Source organism: Mytilus edulis, chromosome 3 (genome assembly GCF_963676685.1).
Source record: "Mytilus edulis chromosome 3, xbMytEdul2.2, whole genome shotgun sequence".
Lineage (NCBI taxonomy): Eukaryota > Metazoa > Mollusca > Bivalvia > Mytilida > Mytilidae > Mytilus > Mytilus edulis.
Window position 1 is genome coordinate 60,231,552 of NC_092346.1, and position 24,948 is coordinate 60,256,499.

General features: G+C 32.1%; 1 protein-coding gene across 1 annotated transcript; it reads left to right on the forward strand.

Annotated features, from left to right (window-relative positions):
- Positions 1 to 1,635: 1,635 nt before the first annotated feature.
- On the forward strand, positions 1,636 to 24,098 carry LOC139516968 (C-1-tetrahydrofolate synthase, cytoplasmic-like). The gene is made up of 24 exons (XM_071307453.1): positions 1,636 to 1,745; positions 2,940 to 3,024; positions 3,564 to 3,677; positions 4,040 to 4,099; positions 5,214 to 5,290; positions 5,795 to 5,895; positions 6,506 to 6,642; positions 8,427 to 8,538; positions 10,141 to 10,310; positions 11,301 to 11,356; positions 11,846 to 12,019; positions 12,612 to 12,748; positions 13,240 to 13,469; positions 14,151 to 14,253; positions 15,035 to 15,111; positions 15,473 to 15,613; positions 16,181 to 16,249; positions 17,029 to 17,140; positions 17,849 to 18,030; positions 18,634 to 18,734; positions 19,288 to 19,465; positions 21,238 to 21,345; positions 21,961 to 22,113; positions 22,791 to 24,098. Exons 1-24 carry the CDS (start codon positions 1,711 to 1,713, stop codon positions 22,878 to 22,880), a joined length of 2,802 nt encoding a protein of 933 aa, XP_071163554.1. The 5' UTR covers positions 1,636 to 1,710; the 3' UTR covers positions 22,881 to 24,098.
- The last annotated feature ends 850 nt before the right edge of the window (positions 24,099 to 24,948 follow it).

The window sequence follows — 24,948 nt, forward strand, 5'->3', positions numbered from 1 at the left end:
CCGAAAAATTAAGGTTCTTAAAAAACGGAAACAGGATTTTGGAAATGAGCACCCGTGCAACCCCATAGTCCCTATGCTAGTAGTGACCGCTGTGGAAAGTAAACAAGCAAAAGTGATAGTGAAAAGGAATCTAATGTTATTTCTAGTATATTTATCGCGGCCAGTCAAACCAGAGACATATAATATTACATGTCTCTGGTCAAACACAGAGAAACACGTTGGTAATCGAGATAAATAGAGCATGTGTAACAAAAAAATTGTTCCGGCGTGACATTTGTTCCGTCGGAACAAATTTCATAAAAAATATGTTCCATCGGAACTTATATCACAGAAAATTTGTTCCAGCACTATAAAAATTGTTCCAGAACTAATTGTTAACTTCATGTAAAATAAGTTCCGGAACAAAAATCACAGCTCCATGAGTTTTGTTCCAATATTAAAATTTGAAAAAAAAAGTGAAATGTGTTCCTGTGATATTAGTTTTTCACGAATTTTTTTTTCGGGAATCAATGAAAATGTTCTGCTCCGACCTATTTCACAGAAAATAAGTACCTTTGACCTATTGCACAGCGAAATATTTTCTTGTTACACTAAAAAATTATATAAATGTAAGCTGGATGCTGTACTATGCTTGCATGGGGTACATTTTCAATTAAGGCATGACTGTAGGATGAAGATAAGAAATAAAAGCGATGATAATGTATCATGATTTGTATCTACAATGTATGTTTTATCATTTATGTAGTATTCAACCTCCTTGTTTCCTGTTGATCTGTCATGGGTGTTCTAATCATACATGTACCTAGCTATGGTCATTGCACAGTTTTAAAAGAGTGTGTCTTTTGTTTCTTTATGCCCTTAAAATAATTGATCAGTTATATTGTCCTTTTCAAATTAGTACAAATGTTCAACTTTAACTATAATACTTTTTTTCGAAATTACTTTTATTGTTATTTCTTATTCTACTTTTTCCTGGTTCATAAGTGTCATTTTTAGTCTTACTAATTGAGAATGTTATTAGACTTTTGATTTACTCAACAGGATCCAAATTGAATGTTTACCCTTATTATTTATATAATACTTGTTTTTTTATAATGACTTTAAACTCACTGATGACAAGTGCTCAGTATATACGGTTACTTGTTTAACCAGTGGAACATATTTCATAGACGAGGAACTTATTTCACCATGTGAGGAACAAGTTTCACAAATCCAGAACTCTATTTCACCAGGTAAGGAACAAATCTCACAAACATGGAACTTATTTCACTAGGTAAGGAACAAATTTCACCAACCCAGAACTTATTCAACAAGGTAGAGTGTGGAACTTATTTCATAGAGATGGAACAAATTATATGGAAATTGTCTGTGAAAAAAGTTCTTCCAGAACAAATTTCATGTGAAATTAGTTCCACTGGAACTTTTTTCACAGGAACAAATGTTGGCTCACACATGTCCTGTCCCCAAGCACCTGTGTGCTAACTGGCTATCTTTTATCACTATCGGCTTTTTATAGATTTTTTTGTTGATTTTTTTATGGTTATTATTATCTCATTCTTTATTCTAGTCCAAGCAAATTTAATTCAAGTTTTGTTGAAATAACCATACCCGGAAATAAAACTGCGTCCGCATCGGTCTTTAAATTTATTATACTTTTGATTTGTTGACCCATGACCCACGTGCAAAATTGGAAAATATATAGAGTGCAAAATGGCACAAATATTAAGTGGAAAAGATGTCTCAGAGTAAGAAAGCGTTTAAAGTATAAAATTAAGTTGTTGTGAATCAATATTTAGGATTGTCACGTCGTAGTTAGTTTGCAAGATCATTTTCTACAGATGCTTTTCAAGAGATAATTTTGACAGGTCACGGCCGCGCCTAGTCCAAATAATTATGACGTCTGGCAAGGCTATTTTATTTTTTTTCTGGGACGCCATCGTTACTGTTATTTTTGGAAATAAATAATATAATACCTCAACTATAAAGAACTTTAAAATAATAGCTTTGATTACACAAAAGATGTACATATGTATTTGAAAAAAAAAACGAATTTCTTTCTTCAATATAGAGGGGGGATAGGACCTTTATCGGGACTCCGGGATCGGATGTTTTTAAGCTCGGGATTTCAGGATTGACCATTTCGGGATCCGGGAATTCTTTTTTTGCGAATTTCGGGACCTCGGGATTTTGTGTTTTTAAGCCCGGGATTTCGGGATTTCGTTTTTTCAAGCTCGGGATTTCGGGATCAGGACCCCTCCTATCCCCCCTCAATATATAATTTTGGGTTGGAAAAGATAATAATAAATTTAGGTTTGACATATGTTTGCTACAAAAGCAATTCAGGATCCTCTTTGAAGTTTCTTTTGTTTGTGATTACATTGCTGCATCTTTGAATTCACTTTTTGCCCTATTTCACTATTCATGCTATATATTCTATAATGTTTTTTGTAAATAATTTTATATTAATTTTACAGACTTTATTATATTTTTAAAATATTTAATTTCAAATCACTTAAGCACACCAATAGTTATTCTGAGATCAGTGATTTTCTAGCCACACTGCTGTATAAAAAAGAATGATTTTGACCATCAAAATATGACAACTAAAAAAAAAAAGTTGTGAAGTTGTGATACTATCATGACTTTAAAGAGTATTTGAATTGGGAGCTATTTTCTTTGGTTATAATCTAGTCTTTCACTGTAACAAAATAGAGAAGTTTTATTAATGTAACGATTATGAGAGGATTCATGCTTAGGAAAATGAGGAATATATCCTGGTATGAATCCTTATAACAGGTGTTATCATGGTAATTGATTAAAAAAAAGACCTCATGAATGCTGATGAGATATTATTTACAATTAAGTTATTCTTGAAAACCGATACCTTTTGCCATTTGGTTACCATTTTTCTTTTTCATTTGACCATGTTTACATTTCAGAGAAATAAGACAGGGATTGAAGACTGAGATAGAGCAATTAAAAACTACTTATCCTGGCTTCTGTCCTGGATTAGCCATTGTTCAGGTAAAAATATCAGTTTATAGGAAGACTAAAATTGAGCAATTAGAAAAAAGATTTATGTTGGTGGTCAGTAACTTGTCACTGTATTCAAATATGCATAATGTGCACTGATATACTGATTAATCTGGTTTATAAATTATTGGTTAAGAAATAGTTCTTTAAATTGAGAATGGAAACAGGGATTACAATTTTGCAAATGGATCCATGGAATTTTATGTAACCTTTTTCTTTCCTGAAAATCAGGAATCAGATGAAACAAAAATGTTGTATCTGAAAGCTATATCTGATTTAATAGACATTATGATCAATATTCAGTGATCTTTGGTGCTCCATAATGGTAAGCAAATCCTGTTTCACATGTGGTACTCATCCTGTTGTTCATGTATGATTACCTTAAAATTTAGAAATAATTGACATGATCAGTTGTAAGATTTATATTTTGTTCACAAATCATTGCAAATTTTTCTGAAAATGTTTCAATACATTGTTATATATAAAACTAACCTGAAACAGAAACATAAATTAGATTATGATGTTTGTAGGTGGGTGACAGAGATGATTCTAATGTGTATATTGGTCAAAAGGTCAAGAATTCTGGAGCTATAGGAGTTGCTGCTAGACATGTTAAATTACCAAGGACATCAACACAGTCTGAGGTAAGATTAAGAATACTGTATACAAGTTTTATTTGAATTTAAAAAGCCAAAATTATAACTTTTACTTAACATAGCAGCTAATTTTAAAACACAAGATTTTCTCTTTTCTGTATTGATTCAGAAAATGATATCATATGGTCTAAATCCTATTGTTCCAAACATAATACTATCAAGCTGAACTGGGGAGATGTGAAAAGAAGAGGATTATTTGTGATTATTATGTATTTAATAAAATATTTCAAATAGGTAAGAAATAAATAATGAATTTAATGTACATCCAACTAAAAGTTTCCTTCCATTTCAACATATTGCACCCAGGGATTCGTACGAAACTCATTTTTATTTTGCTATGATTTTTGTAGGTTTTGGATGCTGTTGAAGGTTTGAATTCTGATCCTGCTGTTCATGGAATGATTGTTCAGGTAATTCACAATATTCAATACTCACAACATGCACAATGAAGTAAATAAATATTTTTTGCTTGCTAAGTTTAACGCTTACTTGTTAATATTTGGTCAATATATCACTTTCGAGTTTGTCCTCAATTATTCATGCCTTTATGACGTCATTTACCAGAAAGTGGGGATCGCCTGTATCCCTGCACAATTAACATTCATCAAGTGTCTTAGTGATCGTCATTGTGCAGGGTAAACTAGACATAACGTTTGTTCTGTAGGTACTAAATCACAATTCCATACTGACAGCAGTGCTGATTGTCAATTATGAGAATTCAGTTTGCCAAAGAATTCTTGCAATACAGCATCACAGTTTTCCAACCACTAGCTCAACATGGGAATGGAAGTGATGATGTTCACTAAAACCAAACTTTTTAACGGAAATGCATTGAACTCAAAAGTTGTCTACTGTTATGTAGTTACCTATGATGTCCTGACATTGAAACAATATTGAAAAATATTTTGCTTCATGAACAGTTTTTATGCTCCACCTACGATAGTAGAGGGGCATTATGTTTTCTGGTCTGTGCGTCCGTCCGTCTGTCCGTTCGTTCCTTCGTTCGTTCGTCTGTCCATTTGTCCGTTCCTCCCGCTTCAGGTTAAAGTTTTTGGTTAAGTTAGTTTTTGATGAAATTGAAGTCCAATCAACTTTAAACTTAGTACACATGTTCCCCATGATATGAAATTTCTTAATTTTAATGCCAAATTAAAGTTTTGACCCCCAATTTCACGGTCCACTGAACATAGAAGTTCAGGTCAAAGTTTTTGGTCAAGGTAGTTTTTGATGAAGTTGAAGTCCAATCAAGTTGAAACTTAATACACATATTCCCTATGATATGATCTTTCTAATTTAAATGCCAAATTAAAGTTTTGACCCCAAATTTCACAGTCCACTGAACATGGAAAATGATAGTGCGAGTGGGACATCCCTGTACTATGGACACATTCTTGTTCCCTAATCATTTTAACCACATTTAAAAAAAAAAAAAATATTAAGATTTTGTTCATTTTTATTTCACCTATTTAAATGGATTAAATCTCTTGTTGTTTATTTTAATAAAAATAAGTGATTATTTTTCAGCTTCCTTTAGATAGTGAAAATGAAATAGATTCCCATCGTGTAACTAATGCTGTCAGACCAGAGAAAGATGTTGATGGGTAAGAAATGAAGTAATTATATGATCCCCTTTCTCATAAGAATACTTTAAATAATAAATGAATACAGGGTTTTAGTAATGCATACATCTACCTTTTTAAAAAATGTGGAATAAATGAAATATCACAAAATATTTTTAAAAATTACATCAGACCGAGAAAAAAAAACATTCAAAATATTCAGTCATTTTGAATATTATTGAACAAGACATTATGTATGATGCTAGGCATGTGTTAAAACAATCCACTGATGTATGATATCAAAAAGGGTAAGATTGAATTAAGATTGAAAAGTTCAGAATTTCTATATCAGAAGAACTGATCCATTGAACCTTGACTGAAGTCACTTAACAGCATTTTTTCTTTCTTTCTAGCATCCAATAAACAAATCTAATGAACCACTCTGTCAAAAATGTGAATTAAGGGACCTGCTAGTAAATCTAACTATCAGAAGAAATTTAAAAGGTGAAAGTAAATACTAAAGTAATGCTTTATTTTATTTAACAGATTACATCAGATCAATGCTGGTAAATTGTCTAGAGGAGATTTAGATAGCTGTATTTTACCATGTACACCTAAAGGATGTCTGGAACTCATCAGAAGATCAGGTAACATTAGTAATCTTCTAAATTAAGAAATAGATGAATTTTCTAAGAGACTCAAATCAGACTCGCTCATGTTAAAACTACAATCATTTAGGAGATTTACAAACTCCGATGAGTAATTTGAATGTGTGTTATCAAAGTGATGAAAATCCCAGTACTACAATTTTACTTTAATACTAAAACTGCATAAGTGAAGAGGGAAAAAAATATACATATACAAATTTCAAATCAAAACTATTTTTAATATATGAACATATCTAAGAATCAATGCCAATTTGGTAATTTTATTGAAAATTCGTAATTATGAGGATGTCTTTGAACTTGTTCAATTTTAGAAAGTTTTTCAACTCTTATATATGATAACTACCAATATATTAATTTTCATGGATTCATTCTGTACAAACTTCCTGGCATTAAATGAAAACAAAGCAAATGTACATGCAAAGCAAAGCTATTAATAATTAGTAAGTTTGCTGGTCTTATTTTGAAAAAATATGTTGAATATGCAAAAGTGTTTGATTCAAAAAAAAAATTAATAAACAAGATTTTTAGAAATGACTTTAAAACACTTAGTATGTTTAAATTTAACAGAGTTTTAAAAAAATTATTGTAGGAGTGACAATTGCTGGTGCCACAGCTGTTGTAGTTGGTAGAAGTAAAATTGTAGGATCTCCTATGGCTGATTTGTTGAAATGGAATCATGCTACTGTGACTGTGTGCCATTCAAAAACACAAAATTTACCAGATATTGTAAGTTAGATTATTCTCAATCATAGTATATGATACTTTTAATTTTGAGAAGGTTTACTTCATTGTACTTAGTGTATGGAAAGTCTCCTGAATTTTCTGGAAATTTATACTCTCTATATAATGGTCTAGGGTTGTCTCCCATAACATCTTGAAACTGGTTATACAAACTTAATAACTGGAAAATTGTGAGGTAAGACATATTGATTAGTTAACTTAATCCAATTAGAAACTTCAAAAGTAAGCAATAAGATTTGAAAATAGTAAACAACATTGTATTACTTTTCTGAACAAATGTTTTCAGGGGAATATTATCTGCAGTTTTTGTTCCAACTACAATCCTGTACCTATCTCCATTAAATGTAACCTTCCAAATTAGACTTATTATTGGGATTGTAATAACATGTTAGTTTTGCCACATATGGAACAGGATCTGCTTACCCTTCATGAGCCAGGGGTTAAAAAATCCACTAGCCCGACGCCCGGGACTATATCATTTACGCCTCGGGCAATTAAAATGTGTAATCCGATATGCCCGACGGACTAGTAACAAAAAATTCTTGACGTTTCCAAAATAGAAAAGGAAAAATCCCTTCATCACTTCCAATGTTAGCCATTTCGATTCAATTAAGTCATCCGGGATTCCAAGAATTTGAACTGGTTTGTACAGGTCCTGTTGTACATATTTTTAAAAATAGAACAAATAACTCTGGCATGTCTGGGTGGCCTGGTATCATGTGTTGATGATTGCAATTCTCGTACTTTAAATATCGATTTCTCATACCATGGCTTGGGGTATTGTACATTGCTTATCGTGCCGGGATTTTCTATTACGGTATTTGGGGGTATGATGTATTGATTGGTATTGACCTGTCTTAATGCACAGCTCTTGAGCACGAAACCACGAAAACCAAAACGAAAAACAGTAGATGAAGGGAGTAACGAGGCTGAAAATTCATCCCCCCAAAATGTTAAATACGACAGGGAAAAGCCGCGGAAAAATAATAATAGTGTCCAGGAGAGCAGGGCTGTCAAGTCTTTAGTGCGAGACTCACACATGTTCATGCTTATTTGGCGGCATTTTCCTTTAATATATTGTTTTTTCTCTTTGATCTTTACAATTTGGCCAAAAAATCACGCATTCACTTCCTGAAAAGTTGGCAGAACTGGGACACAATGATTCCCCTGGCAAGGTTGACTGTTACTGATGAAAAAAACAGAGAATGCTCTGTGAATATTGCCGTTAGTTGTCCCAAGCACGCCAATAAAAAGTCTGCTTTGAATGTGGGAACAACTAAGTTAGGTTAAGCACCAAAAGAATAAATAACAGATCAACAAAAATTATTAAATACAGTGTATAATGTCTCCTTCAAAACAAAGGACACCCACTTTGTATTATGCAGCAAACTCTTGATTTTTAAGGCATACTAGGGCTAGCTGGTCAGTTTTGATGGACTAGCAGTTATTCCAACAGGGCTAGTAAAATCCTGCTGCCAATAAGTCCTGGGCTAGTTAGCTGTAACAAAAAATTTTAACCCCTGTGAGCGCCGGAGATCACCCCTAGTTTTGATGGGGTTCCTGTTGCTTAGTCTTTAGTTTTCTATGTTGTGTTTTGTGAACAGTTTTTTGTCTATTTTTTTGTCTGTTTTCTTTTTTAAGCCATGGCATTGTCAGTTTATTTGCAACTTTCACACCTCTTTTATTTAAGGATAGTTTTTGGAGCTGATTTATTGTGATAAAATAGATCTACAAATTATGTTTAATGAAATATTCAATACATTTTGTAGGTTAAGACAGCAGATATTGTAGTAGTAGGCATAGGCAGACCACAAATGGTGAAAGGTGATTGGATAAAAAAGGGGGCTGTAGTTATAGACTGTGGTATCAATTCTATTCCAGGTACACGATATATCTTATTTCAACAATATTTATTATAATGAGCACTTATTAGGGCCCCGCCTTAAGGCGGGTCGCCCTATAGTGATCAGTCTGTCCGTCCGTAACACTTTAACTTTGTGTCCGCTCCATATCTAGAGAACCATTATGATTTCATACTTTATACTTTACATGTTTATTAACCACCACCAGAGGGCGTGTCATGATGTATGTACAACTTCCTAGGTCAAAGGTCGAGGTAAAAAAACTTTGGTTTCAGGTGACAACCCTGTGTCCTGTGGTGAAGATCGTGTCCGCTCTATATCTTGAGAACCGTTATGATTTCAAAGTTTATACTTGACATCCATTCTAACCAACACCAGAGGGTGTGTCATGATGTATGTACAACTTCCTAGGTCAAAGGTCAAGGTCAAAAACTTTGGTTTCAGTTGACAACCCCGTGTCCTGTGGTGAAGATCGTGTCCGCTCCATATCTAGATAACCATTATCATTTCAAAGTTTATACTTGACATGTAAATAAACCAACACCAAAGGGTGTGTCATAATTTATGTACAACTTCCTAGGTCAAAGGTCAAGGTCAAAAACTTTGGTTTCAGTTGACAACTCCATGTCCTATGGTAAAGATACAATTTTTTAATGCACATTATTCACAGCGGGGCCCACAGAGATGGCTCCCATCTCAATGATATCTAGTTATACCCCCGCTTTAAAAAAGGGGGGGTTTACTGTTTTACCTCTGTCTGTCAGTCCGTCCGTCAGTCAGTCCGTCCCATGAAACTTTCGTCACATTTTTCTCAGGAACTACACATCCACCCTTTCTGTAATTTGGTATCAACATTTATATATGTCAGCCATACCGTGTGATGCGTTTTCAGATTCATCACTTGACAACTTCCTGTTTACCGAACACTTGTCTGATTTTACACATGATAGCCAAGTTGAAAATTTTCGTCACATTTTTCTCAGGAACTACAATACAAGGATTTCTGAAATTTGGTTTCAGGATTTATATAAGTCAGCTATACCGTGTGATGCGTTTTCAGATTCATCACTCGACAACTTCCTGTTTACCGAACAATTGCATATTTTTACACTATTAATATTATCCACTTGTGGCGGGGGTATCATCCGTGAGCAGTAGCTCGCAGTTTCACTTATTCATTCAAACAATCACATTTGATTGTTTTTATGTTAATGTACATTTTGTAGAAGCTCATGATTGCAATGAAATATTTCATCACTATGACTTTCTTATAAAGTAAAACATTGGTATAAACAAAAAATGTACATCCTCTATGTTTGTACTATTCTGGTCTTTCCTTTCACTAAAAATTTTGATAATTTTTTGGGGGAAATATTGAAATTAAAAAACAAGCTTGAAAATGCTTGACAGTGATTTAAGTAGTATTAAGGTATACAACATTATGAATAAAGATACTAAAGTAAAAAAAACATTGACATGCTTGATATAGTTGTAGTTCCATTAAGAATTGAAGTTAAACAATATGAAAAAAATGAATAATTTTAGGCTTTTTCATGACAATGCATAATGTCTTCAAAGTAGAATTGTAGCTGGTATATTTGGTTTACATGTATTTATCTAGATGCAACAAAGAAGTCTGGGAAGAGGCTGGTTGGTGATGTTGATTTTGATGAAGTAAAACAAGTAGCATCATGGATCACCCCTGTTCCCGGTGGTGTAGGTCCAATGACAGTAGCCATGCTGTTACAGAATACTGTAGAACAGGCCAGGAAAATGGCTGCAAAATCTGTGGTAAATATAATTTATGTATATACTGAAGGCAGTTAGAGAAAAGAATAAACAAGTTGACTATTGTCTGATGCAAATGTCTGAACAAACTTATATAGTGGATGCAAAATGAGAATGTATTGAATATGTTAATATCTTGGACAACCCTTACTTGTTCAACTGATCCAAATGGCCAGTGTGATCTATTGTGAACAATTGGGCATAATTACACCAAACTAAGCATCAATCATCCTTGGTGTATTGGGTTTTAAAAAAAACTGTCAGGTGTCTTATGATCCCTTTAGGAAACAACCTGGATATGAAGGATAAAAATAGATCTCGGGTGGGGGGGAGGTGCAAGTTATGTCTATTATTTTGAATGTTATAGATAGAGAGATCTGACAGGGGATCAATGTAATATAAGATAAAGCCCCAGTAAAGATATGGACAAACTTTGCAGCATTCTACATTAGTAATACAATTTAGAACACATCACAGGCCTTAAATGGCAGAACCATAATTGCATGTTATATCTTTTTTGTCTTATGCTTAGTTCAAAATTTTGCCCTTAACAGTTTTAGTTCATTTTTGTCCCCTTCATTTTGCCAAGATGTATGATAATGGGCTATGTCTTCATCATTCCATTTGACACACATCAATACTACCATGACTAGCATACATTTTTCATGTTAAGCTATCACTAGTCAAAGTTTTCTGATGGGTTTTTTTTATGAGGTATTTTTACACATGAATTTCCCATTTTGATATTTATGGGACAATTTATATTAGCATTATTTGTTTACTTGATAGAATTGCTAGATTTGGATTAAAAGTGGTAAAATCTTAGCACCTGTCTTTACTTATACAAGAAAGATTGAAATAACTGAATAAAGAAAAAATAATACAAAATACCTATCAGTTTCTTATCTATTAAAAGACTACACTGTAAATAACTTATTGAAGAAGTGAGCTAATAAACCTATCCAACAATCATTTGTTAAATCTTCATTGTAGGCTGGAAAATGGAACCTTGAACTTAACCCATTGAAGCTTGTTACTCCAGTACCGAGGTAAGAATTAGGTGTTTTAACTAAAGCTTGATTAATGACAATGATCCATTATGGTCCTCTATGAATGTGGAAATGTGATTTCTTCTTAACAACTTTAATATCTATTAGTATCTAAAAGACTCCATGCAGAAATTAAAAAAATAGAAGTCTGATAGAAGGCTAAAATAATCAATCTTGAGAAAGGAGAACAGCTGAGCCAGTTAGATGTGGTGTATATTAAATTCTTCCTTTGTCAATTTGTTTTTTACTTTTCTCTTTGAATATTACAAGATTACTATATTGTTTCCACTTGTTATCTTTTCTTCATATTTATGAAATATTTAACACTGCTTGTTACTTTTATCAGTTATAGTTGAGGGGTAAAAGAACTTTCAATTCCATTTTTCACAATTTTATGTATTTAGAATATTTTATGTCTGTTTTTGTTATTGATTTGACATTGCAACATATTAACATGTTACATATTTCAATATTTGTTTTCTATTGTAGTGACTTGGTCATAGCCCAGTCCCAAACGCCTAAAAACATAGAAATATTGGCAGATGAGATAAGCTTGCTGAAAGACGAAGTAGATTACTATGGCAAAAAGAAAGCCAAAGTTTCATTGAAAGTTTTAGACAGATTACAGAACCATAAAAATGGCAAATATGTTGTAGTCACAGGGTAAGATATTTGATTTTTCCTTTAAAGAAATTAATTGTTGTAAATATTATTTTTCTATAATTAGATGTAGATGATAAAATTATATGATAATTGAAGATGGCTGGTATGACATTGTTTGTTCTGTTCAATGACATTTTTTTTTGTTGCTGTATGTCATGAAGAAACTAAGTTTAGATTCTGAAATAAATGGTATCCATTTATTGAAATGTCAGATGATTCAATGGGCACATTTATGTCATGTTATTCACTCTTGTAAAATATCAAAATATGTTTGTTAATTTAATCCGAGTATAGTATTGGTAAACCTTACTGTGTTTGCTGATCTGCAACAAGTCATTTATTTTCACATTAATGGTGTTAAGTAATAGCATTAAGGGACTGGTTTACGATGCCTAGTATTTCATATAGAAACAGTTGAAAAGAAATGATCTAGATTTTACGGCTAATGCTTTTTCAAGCCTTATAACGCTTTGAATATTTCAGTTTTGTCTTTTGCAATTATACATACTATACTCTTTAAAATCTGCATTTAGTTTGTGCTGAATAGTGAATATAGTATCAAAAAGTGAAACATAGATTCTGATATTTTCAGGATTACACCAACACCACTAGGAGAGGGTAAAAGTACTACAACCATAGGTTTAGCTCAAGCGTTAGGTTCTCAATCAAAGAAAAATGTATTTGCCTGTGTTCGTCAGCCATCTCAAGGACCTACCTTTGGAATTAAAGGTACTTATTTTAGAGGTCTTAAGTTATAAAGAACTAATATTTGTGATGTTCTTTAAGGGCAGTTACTGGGAGGTAATGATGTTCCTAACATAAAATTTTACGTAACGTCCAACTGTGAAAAGATGCTGCTCTCAACTAATTTTATCATTCAATGATTCATACAGATTTAACTTGAAAATCCCTCTTTATCAAATAACATTGGGTTTGATTATGTATGAAGATTATTTTTAATAATTTATTTGAACTAAAGCTTGTATGTAAATTTTTGTAAAAAATCACCATGGGATGATGTTGCACAGATGGTGGTGTGAGAAGGCACTCCTATGGTATCTTAGTGAAGGAATTCAACCTCCACCTGAAGGTGATACCCTACTATTAATAAATGATTTGTTTTTGTAGGTGGAGCTTATGCACAGGTCATCCCTATGAAGGAATTCAACTTCCATCTGACTAGTGATATCCATGCTATTAATAAATTCTTTTTTCAATAGGTGGAGCTGCAGGAGGGGGTTATTCACAGGTCATCCCTATGGAAGAATTCAACCTCCATTTAACTGGTGATATCCATGCTATTACAGCAGCCAATAATTTGCTAGCTGCTCAGATTGAGGCTCGTATGTTTCACGAAAGTACACAAACTGATGAAGCTTTGTACAAGAGATTAGTACCAGATGTCAAAGGAACCAGAACATTCTCCAAAATACAACTGGCCAGACTGCAGGTATCTTTATGAATCTTTTTGTAAATAGGTCAAATACCAAGGTCTGTAAAATAGACTGAATATATTTGGAAAAGCTTCATATCTGTGCAATATCTTGAGCTCCTTACAAATGATCTTTACAAATCATTGCTGTAAAATGCACCTTGAGAGTAAGAGACAAATTAGATATTTTTGTCATTTCAAGAATACTAAGAAGGAAGTGAAAAATCATCCATTAATGTATCATGCAGAAGCAGAGCACTGTCAGAAAAAGGGGCCAGAGACTATCAGTATTCATTTATGCAAATTCTTAGCTATAGAAAGAAACATTATTTAGCTTTTCACTGAGCAAAATTTGTCATTTGAATTTGAGTATCACTTTATAGATTTTTTTTGTAAAAGTTTTAAAATTGTAAATCTGCTTTTAAGTTTTCATGCATTTAAAGAGCATGCAAATATGTGGGGAAAAAATACCACATGCTCCTACAATAAAATATATAAATTTCATTCATATTGTTTTATATAAAAGAATATACAGATAGTGACTGCATAGTAATTGTCAGAGGCAGATATCCTGCTTCATGATTTTACTGCTCTAAGAGATAACTTCTGATAATGTTTTCATAATTTTAAAATGTTACATGACTTCATGAAGTTTTTAATAGGTATACATGTATCTCTAAATAACTATTTATATTACAGAAATTAGGAATAGGAAAAACAGATGCCAACAGTTTTACACCAGAAGAAGTAAAATCCTTTGTTAGATTGGACATTGACCCAAAAACCATTACCTGGCAAAGAGGTATCTATTTGTAGTTCAACAGTATATATGGCTTTACAGATTAGCTCACATAGTAAGAGATACAATTAGCTTCAACCTTGATATAGTCTCACTGACAGTATCTTTAATTTGCATATAACATATACAGTGTAATGTTGATTCTTCATTGTTATTGGTGGTTGGTATGATGCAAGATGGCAGTCTCAAAAGAGCCTTTCAAAATTAGTAAGAGAATGTATAGAAAGTTTATAAGATATGTTTTTAGGGTAAAGTTTGCATTCATGCAATCAAAGCCCTCCTGTTGGTGACTTAGTAGTATAAATTTCGCAAGACTGTATCACTACTTATTAGATAAACAATACATAGTGCATTGAGCATGTTAAGCATCTTATCCATGAACATTTCAAGAAATTTATCAATGAAATATATACTTGATACTCAAGTTACGACATGAAGTGTGCATGTTGCATGAACCTAGTATCTGTTTTAAAAGATATCAATGATATCATTGTTGAAGTAATATTTGAAATTAAAGTAATCTTCCTTTGTCCATTCATTCATATTATTGCCAGTGCCTTTCAATGCTTAAAATAATGCAATAGGTTTTTTTTAGTTCCCACTGCAAAATTAATTATCACTTTTAATGCTCACAAGCTCTTTGATTAGAAAGATTAAAACTATTGTCAAATAAATATAATAACCATATATAGTCATTTGTTGTTGGCACAAAAATATCTTAACAAGACCCAAATTTGCCATTGCTCTTGCTATTAAATATAATAATTATCCTGTTTTTTTGTAGTGCTAGATACTAATGATCGTTTCCTTAGAAAGATCACAGTTGGTCAAGGTCCTCTTGAAAAAGGCCATACAAGAGAGGTAGGACATGTAATGAAATTTGTATCACTCAGATATATAGTATTGTATTGTTTTGGGGTTAAAAAATCTGTTTTTATAACTATAGATCTTCCAACTATAGTTTTCGTATAGTTTTATATGTCCCCTTGAAAACTGGATGCATTATTCTATACCAATGTCTGTCCATCCCTCCTTTAAACTTCACAAAATTACTCAAATTCTAAAAACTTTAACCATTTCTCATGTAATTTTACAGCACTTTTTTTTTCTCTAAAATATAGATGAAAATCTAATCATAAATTAAATTTGGCTTATACATCTATAGCTACTCTTTAAGTGTGTTATACAGCTATAAAATCACTCTCTATTGATTACATTTTAGTGTCAGTTTGATATAGCAGTAGCAAGTGAGATAATGGCTATATTGGCTTTGACCACTGGATTACGAGACATGAGAGAAAGGCTTGGTAGAATGGTAGTAGCCAGTAGTACAAGTGGTGTCCCTGTCACAGCTGATGACCTGGTTTGTATTTGCTTAACAGATAATGGTATGAATTCTAATTAAAGTTATTTTATAAATTTCAGTATTTTGAAGAAAAATTTAATAAGTTAGTTACAATAATAAATACTAGATATAAAGTTATTTTCATAAATTTCAACAGGTTGCTTCCAATGAATTAAGTAAAAATTATTAAATATGATTTTGATGACATTTTTAATAAGGAAGTTACAATAATAAATACTAGATATAAGTTTTCAAGACAATCTAAGTTTTGCACACCTTTCATTATCAAGTTGATTATTTTTTCTCATTTTCAGTACGATCATTCTCCATTATTTTAAAAACAATCTGCACATCCCAGCCATTTGAGTGTTTGATCCCTTTTTGGGGGAGAAGGTATTTTTATGAGTAAATCGGGAAACCTACATATTTTTTCACATTAACTACTTAAATAGACAATAAAAAACTTTTAGGAATACAAAAAGATAGGGCCAATATTTTTTATTTTGGCCTCAGAATGGCTGCCTTACAGCTCCAAAACTGCTTTAATTATCTAGTTGTTATGGATATTTTTGTTTTTGTTTAAAGGGTGTTAGTGGTGCTTTGACTGTGCTGATGAAGGATGCTGTCAGACCTAATCTTATGCAGACACTTGAGGTAATACTAATTTCTTTTAGAGCAAGATTTTTGTGTCAGAACTTTTTTAATTGGAAGTTTGTTTCATATGCTGCTGAAGTTTTACTGATATGTTTTATTTGTATGCCCCCACCTTACGCAACACTGTTACTCTTGACCATTTGTCCTATTTTTGTTTCCACACTCTAACTTGTTTGCCTAATGTGCTAATTTTTTGCCGAAATTACAGGCTTTGGACTTTGATAAATTGAAAATCACCGTTATACGGTCTTTTTTGAAAATCATAGTTATACAGTCTTTTTTTTTCTAAACTCTTTCAGATATTAGATGAGTTAACCATGATGAGTTACAGATCAAGTTTAAGTTTCGTTCCGCTCTGCTAATTTTTGCTGAAATTGCGGGCTTTGGACTTTGATAAATTGTTGAAAATCACAGTTATACAGACTTTGTTTTTAAACACTTTCAGATATTGGGCTGATTTTTGGTATGTGAGTTACTCATGATGAGTAACAGATCAAGTTTAAGTTTCGTTCTGCTACACTAATTTTTGCCAAAATTAAGGGTTTACAACTTTGAAAATTGTTGAAATCACAGTTATACTGACTTTTTTCTATACGTCTCCAGATTTTGAGCTGGTTTTTGATATGTGAGACTACCATCCTGTTTGTGTCCACATGTGTTTTTGAAATCACAGATTTATCAACTTTTTGAGTTGGGGCCATTCGTGTCGCTTTGACACATCTAGATTGTATATATGTTGTTGTTATATATTTATAATAAGTTAGCTATTTCTTTTCCAGGGAACACCAGTATTTGTGCACGCAGGCCCATTTGCAAATATTGCACATGGAAATTCATCCATCATAGCAGATAAAATTGGATTAAAGTTAGTTGGAGAAGATGGTTTTGTTGGTGGGTGTAGCTTTGTTTTATAATTTTTATTTCAAAAGGAGACAGTGTGACTTATTGCTGCCACACATTGCAATAATTACAATGTTATTTTCTTATAACTTAATCACATTTTTAACTCACCTGGCCCTTGGCCAAGTGAGCTTTTCTCATCACTTGGCGTCCTTTGTCGACCGTCAGCATCCTCGGTTGTCGTTAACTTTTACAAAAATCTTCTCCTCTGAAACTAAAGGGCCAAATTTAACCAAACTTGGCCACAATCATCATTGGGTTAACTTGTTAAAAAATGTGGACGATGACCCTGCCAACCAACCAAGATGGCCACCATGGCTAAAAATAGAACATGGGGGTAAAATGTAGATTTTGGCTCCTATCTCTGAAACCAAAGCATTTAGAGCATAAAATTGTTCATTAGCTCAAGATCTATCTGACCTGAAATTTTCAGACCAATCAGGTTGCTGCCCCTGAATTGGTAATTTTAAGAAAATTTTGCAGCTTTTGGTTATTACCTTGAATACTAATATAGATAGAGATGAACAGCAATAAGAAGAAAGTTATGACCTAGCTTGTGTCAATAATATTTTCAGCAGATATTTATGTTTAGGACAACAAGTAAAGGAGTGTTGTACAGCATCCGCAGACTGAAATTTTGAGTATGGGAATCTGAGGTGGTATATTTCTTTAATTTCATAATAAATAATTTCTTTGCAGTGACTGAATGCGGGTTTGGTGCAGATATTGGAATGGAGAAGTTCTTCAATATAAAATGTAGATACTCCAATTTGATTCCAAATGCTGTGGTGCTAGTTGCTACAATTAGAGCACTGAAGATGCATGGAGGTGGACCTACTGTTACAGCAGGAGTACCTTTACCAAAAGAATATATAGAGGAGGTAGGATGTAGTGATTTAAGGCTGAAGAGATAAATATCAGTGTGAACTCTATGCAGTTGACAAATGTTTTGTATACAAATGGTTCTTTTTACCAGTTGAAAAATGTTTTATATACAGAGGGTTCTTTTTTTCCATTTGGCAAATGTTTTATATTCAAAGGATTGTTTTCACCATTAGATATCCTTTGGTTTTACCAGTTGAAAAATGTTTTATATACAGAGGGTTCTTTTTTCCATTTGGCAAATGTTTTATATTCAAAGGATTGTTTTCACCATTAGATATCCTTTGGTTTTACCAGTTGAAAAATGTTTTATATACAGAGGGTTCTTTTTTCCATTTGGCAAATGTTTTATATTCAAAGGATTGTTTTCACCATTAGATATCCTTTGGTTTTACCAGTTGAAAAATGTTTTATATTCAAAGGATTGTTTTCACCATTAGATATCCTTTGTGTCAATAACAACTCTTTTTGGCTAAATAACCTTGTGAGATAATAGATAGGTTATTTTTTAGGTTGTTTTCTATCAGAGATCATCCATATGAATATAGACTCATATGTATTTTTCTGTGGTCTATTTCAATGCTACAAATCATATATTTCAGAACTTAGATCTCCTGGAGAAAGGTTGTAGTAATTTGAGAAAACAGATAGAAAATGCCAACAAGTTTGGTGTCCCTGTTGTGGTAGCTGTGAATTCATTTGCGTAAGATATATGTTTTAACAGTATTAGATGTAGGTTTTGGGAAATTTCTTTGGGTAAAATAAGAAAAGCACCAATCTACTCATTTAAATATTACATATGGAAAACTCAAATGGATTTCTGAAACAGTGCTTGTCCTGTCATCAATTTCTTAAAAAGAAATCATTATAAATACTTTTTTTGTTTCCCTTTATTGTTTATAAAGTCTTAATAATTTAAAGTTAAAATCAGAATCTAACAGGTAAATTTATGCTTTTCATTTTATTGAAGGATGCAAGAACAAATATTTTATGAAAATTGCAAAAAAAATATGTTTTATTGATGGCAGCAAGCAATTGATCAGTTTGAACTAGATATTTTTTATTGGAAATTAAATTTAGATATATCAAGTTTTCATTACAGAACATAATTTTAGCTTGTTCATGGGCTGTATAAAATTTAGTTACTAGCTGTACAATGAGAGAAAAATCACACATTTGGATCAAAATTATATCATGAAACAATTGGCTAAATATTAAGTTCTATTTATTTAAGACTGATTTATTTTCCATTTCAGTACAGATACACCTGCAGAGGTAGCCTTAGTTCAGAAGTTTGCCAGAGAAAATGGAGCTTTTGATGCTATTAAGTGTAGCCACTTTGCACATGGAGGTATAGGAGCTGCAGAATTAGCAGAGGCTGTTAGCAAAGCTACTCAGCAACCTAGTGACTTTAAGTTCCTTTATAGTGTTAAGGTAAGGGTCATATACATTGTATGTTGGTATGAACACAAAATTAGAATGTTCAGTGTGAAGAAAATTACATTACAGAGTCTGAAAGAAATCAGTTCAATATATTATAAGGGACCCTCATGGAGGATACAGGAGCCCTATAGTTTTCACTTTGGATGTCTGTCCAACTTTTGTTTCTGTGTCTCACTCAAAAATGTGCAAGCATGTCAGTTTTTTAACCAATGAGTTTGTTATACAGTTAACTCTCATTGTCTCAAACTTGGTTGACTCAAAATTTCCGATGAGTAGAAGTTTTCTTGTAGTCCCAATCTTTGTTCCATATAAATGTTTGTATTTCCACTCCTGATGTGTCGAAACTGGATAAGTCGAAATTTCAGTTTAGTCGAACTAAGTGAATGGTCCCAAGGTTAACAAAAGCATTCAAAATTATTTTTTATCTTGAACTTATACACATATGTCAAAACATGACCTCCGGGATTGTATTACATTGTTTAAGTTCATGAAAAATTATTTAATTTGTTTACAAATACATGTTATTGCGATTCACACTAATGAGCTTGGATGTGTCAGAAGTGGGGATTAAGTCTTCTATTGGGCCACATTTAGAAACATTTTGGCTTGCCCAAACCCTCCCAAACATCAAGACAGTGGGTAGGTAGGTAGGCATTTTCTTTCTTTTTTTGGCATAGAGAAATTTAAGTATCTGATGTTTATCCGTCTTCATGACTATCTGAATTAAAAAAAAACATTCCACATCAGGGCAATAAATTTTGAGTAGGTAGCAATTTTTTGGGGTAGGTAGGGTTAGTGCAAACAAACTTACATGTATTCTTTTTTATGGCCTTGGTGATCACCTAAAAACTACTCAATCGGCACCTTTAATCTTTTTGTATTTTCTATTAAAAGAAAGATTGAGATAAAAGAAATTGAAAAGAAATCTTAATTTTCTAAAATCTCTTGTATCTAAGAATAAACAGTTTTATAAACTTTATATGACTTAAATAACCCTAAAATCAATTGGAAATTACTCTCTTGGATAAATAAGTGAAAACAATATTATCATAATAACGAAAGACCATAACATACAAATACATCGATCTGTGACCAGAATGTTGATCTATTATTCATCTGAATTTATTTAAGCATTACCAAGCTCAGCAAGAGTTGTGTCCCTTGGTCTGTCAAACTTCAGGTTTTCGTCTTGAAATTATTCTCTGGTCCGATTGATTTCGTGATAACGAGAGTCGACTGTATACTTCCATTTACACAACATATTATGGAGTAAAAAGCTGTCCGTCTGTCTGTTATCAACACTTCTGACACTAAGTTACTAAAAGTTGCTTTCACCAATTTTCATGTAACTTTGGTGAATAATTTATATATATAGTGACTTTAAATTCTTTTCGATTAAAAAAAAATTCTGATTTTCTGTCTTGGAGTACCAAAACTCTATCCATAAAAAGAACTTTAATTCAAAAACACTTTAATAAGCTGACATGAAACATTGGTGACTTGTTTATATCTATAGAAATAAGCTCCCTTTTGTTTTTATAAATTTCTTAAATCATTGCATAGTTGTAGATTTTTATTTGCTGAAAACTATATAGTAAATGTTCAAGAAAGGAAAGTTTAGGGTGTGATTAGTTGTATTTATAATCTTGTATCATAATTGAATTTTAGGGTACTTTTAAAATGTTTTAAGTCAATTATAATGAACATTGAATCATATCTTGCATATAAATCTCAAGCACTCACTATTATATATCCCACTTTAGAAATCTATTGAGGAGAAGATTGAGACTATAGCCAAAGAGATATATGGTGCTGATGGTATAGAAATATTACCAGCAGCTCAAGAACAGATTGATAGATACAAGAAGCAGGTATGTTACAATGTTGTTTTACTTATATACTGGTGAAGATTATTATGTACTATTATCTGAATTAGGTCTTCATTACTTACTGCTTTTAAATAACACATGAAATTCTGAGATTTTTCATTATATTTTTGTTTGTTTTTTTTAAATCCCAGGTCATTTATTAAAGAATTTGCTAAAGGTGAAATGTCATGATTCAAGTAATTTAACTTGAACAATTTTGGTTTCAACACCCTAATAAATGACTGGTCCTGTGATAACATCATCCAAACAGGAAGGCAATTTTCCAGCCTAGGTAATACACTAAAAAGGAGAATTTACATGGCCATTGTCAACATATTTACTCACAGTATTATGAATACGGCTTTCCATAATAAATAGAATGACAAGTATATAGAGTGACAACCAACATTCATATTTCAAGAATGAGTAAAATCAGATTTATATAAATTTGTTGATTTTATTAAGAACCAGAGAATATATGTGTGTAGGATAGTTATTCTTTGAGAAATTGGAAGTTAAATATCTTTAAAAGTGTGTTGCACTCTTTTTCCCCAAAAAAACTTATAAAATGTTTATATTAAAAGTATTAATGTCATCTAATGACATTCTATATTACAGGGATTTAATGACTTCCCTATTTGTATGGCAAAGACTCACCTGTCACTGTCACATGATCCTACAAAGAAAGGAGAACCTAAAGGTTTCACTGTACCTATCAGAGAAGTCAGAGCAAGTATTGGTGCAGGATTTATCTATCCTTTGTTGGGAACGGTGAGTTTTCATATGTTGACAAAAATGTTTTTTTATATGTAAACAGTTTATGATTATATAAACACAATTATTTAAGGTTTGATGTTTTTTATCCAATCTAACTGTTGACACTTGATAATCTTAACAATACCGTGAATATTATTGGTCATATGAATAAATGTTTGAGTATAAAAATAATTTTGTATGATTATTAATTAAATTAACTTGGAATGTGGGTTGATTTTAATCAGCTATTTAGCTGATTTCAGTTGATTTGCCTCATGAAATTTTGTCAAAAGTTTTTTGGATTTGGGAAAGAGCTGATATAAACTGACAATTTTAAAAGGAGATGGAATTGTTTTCAAATAGATTTTAATAATTTCAGTTATTTTTCATTTTAAAGTAAAATTCATACCTTGATTTTTTGGAATGCTTGGAATATTTTCTTCATTTGTATGAGAGGTTGATATTTATTAGTTCTAGTGGAACAAAAGGTTTAAAAAATAATTTGAATAAATGTTGGTGAATTGATTCATTTATTGTGCTATTTCAGGTTTGTATTGGTTTATGAATTCATCTACAATTAGGCATAGCAAATAGGTATAATTGCTGTCAGTTGAGGAAAACAAGTTCTCTGTAGCCTCTAGTTCCTAATGTTGTGATTTTGCTTTAAACAAATTTTGTATTTTACTTTCCAGATGGCTACTATGCCAGGATTACCCACAAGACCATGTTTCTACGATATTGATCTTGATCCAGAAACAGAGGAGATTGTTGGTCTTTCATAAAAATAGAAAGTACAAACTGAGAAAATTATTGACATGACCTCAATTATGAAATCTTGAAAATCATGATGTAAAATAGAAGTATGCAAAAATGTGAAATACTTATTTTTTTTATTTTTATATTACATGCTGACAACAATCAAGTGTTAAAAGTACCTGTTATATACATCTGTTGATTTAAAAAGAAAATTTTTTCAGTATCTGATATTTATTTACAGTAATATCTACACTTCTGATACCTATAAAACTAACAGTTTGTAAAATCATATCTGGATTGAACTGCAACAGTTTTAATATACCCTACTTACTGATGTGTCATGTAGTTTTCCACCTACCAGCAAGTACTCTATCTCTTTTTCATTGCTGGGTGGAACTCCATTAAACAGAGGGGCATAGACATAGGTTTTATAAAGAAAATATAAGATTGAAATTGTAAAGTTTGGTTTGGATAAAATGGAATGACTGGTAGATTTGCTGTCAAGAAGGGGATTTATTCAAAGATGTAAAGATTTGAACATATTTTCAATTGTAGTTGTGTCTTAACCAAGTAGATAAGACTTGGTACTATATGAAGAACTTAAGTGTTTTTGGTAATTTCTCTTAATATTAAGACATACTCATGGGTAAAATACAATCATTCTATGACAATCACCTTCTAAAATACAACTATCTTTGGATGTATTGTTGGTTAAATTAGCTTGGTCACTTGGGTGCTATAAAATTACTGGACAATTTCTCAACTGTGTGAGGACAATACATGAATTTAGTATAACTGTATGTGGAAGTGGGCATTAATGACTTAAGATTCACAATAGAAAGTGCTCTTTGGTCTTATCATGTGAGATGTTTAGTTATTTATTTCTATGTTTATAATGTTGATTTTTTTCTTAATTAATTCATCAAATTAATCTATTCTAGTTGAAATTTTTATCTATACATGTACAAAAAATGTATATTACATTTGTATATGGAAATTTTCAAAACGAAACATTTAGAAACTGCAGGAATAAGCAGTTTCATACAAAAAAAAACTTATTTATATTCTAGAAAGGTGAAGGATGCTCTATAATGAAATATGTATGTACAGTAATCAGAAATACATGTTAAATCATTAACTATCAGTTATGTTTTGTTGAATGTTATCAGTTTTCATTTACCTTATAATTATTTATGTTTACAATAAAAGTGCCATCATTCATTAAAAAAATTTACAAGTGAAAATGATTTAGTTTAATCTGTCAAATGTATCATTTAAAATGTCTGAAAAAGGATTTTGACATTACTTTTCTCTTCCACCATCTACCCTAGATTTATAGGCCCAGTGTGTCAGCAGCTTAAGAACCCATAGTCCAATATCCACCATCTACCCTAGATTATAGGCCCTGTGTGTCAGCAGCTTAAGAACCCATAGTCCAATATCCACCATCTGCCCTAGATTTATAGGCCCTGTGTGTCAGCAGCTGAAGAACCCATAGTCCAATATCCACCATCTGCCCTAGATTTATAGGCCCTGTGTGTCAGCAGCTTAAGAACCCATAGTCCAATATCCACCATCTGCCCTAGATTTATAGGCCCTGTGTGTCAGCAGCTTAAGAACCCATAGTCCAATATCCACCATCTGCCCTAGATTTATAGGCCCTGTGTGTCAGCAGCTAAAGAACCCATAGTCAAATATCCATCATTCTGTCCTTCACAAATCCTACAAATGTCAATTCGTTTTTGTTATGCCAAAGAAATAAGAAGATGTGGTATGAGTGCCAATAAGACAACTCTCCATCCAAGCCAAAATTTGTAAAAGTAAACTATTATAAGTCAAAGTACTGTTTCCACACAAACCCTTGGCTCACACCAAACAGCAAGCTAAAAAAAGTTAAAAAAAAATCTAGTGTAAAACCATTCCAACGGGAAAACCAAAGTCTAATGACTCTAATCTATATAAAAAGTGAGAAACTAGAAACACTTAAGAACAACATCAACAAATAAGAACTACTGAACATCAGGTTCCTGACTTAGGACACGTGGAAAAAAATGTAGAGGGTTTTAAAAGTTTTAATGGGTACCAACCGTCACA

Bases quoted from the DNA above. Each gene is read 5' to 3' on its own strand.
- LOC139516968 (XM_071307453.1), top strand. From the start codon at position 1,711: ATGGCACAAATATTAAGTGGAAAAGATGTCTCAGA. The intron at 10,311-11,300 runs GTAAATATAATT...TCTTCATTGTAG, and splicing joins AAATGGCTGCAAAATCTGTG to GCTGGAAAATGGAACCTTGA. The intron at 15,112-15,472 runs GTAGGACATGTA...ATTACATTTTAG, and splicing joins AAAAAGGCCATACAAGAGAG to TGTCAGTTTGATATAGCAGT.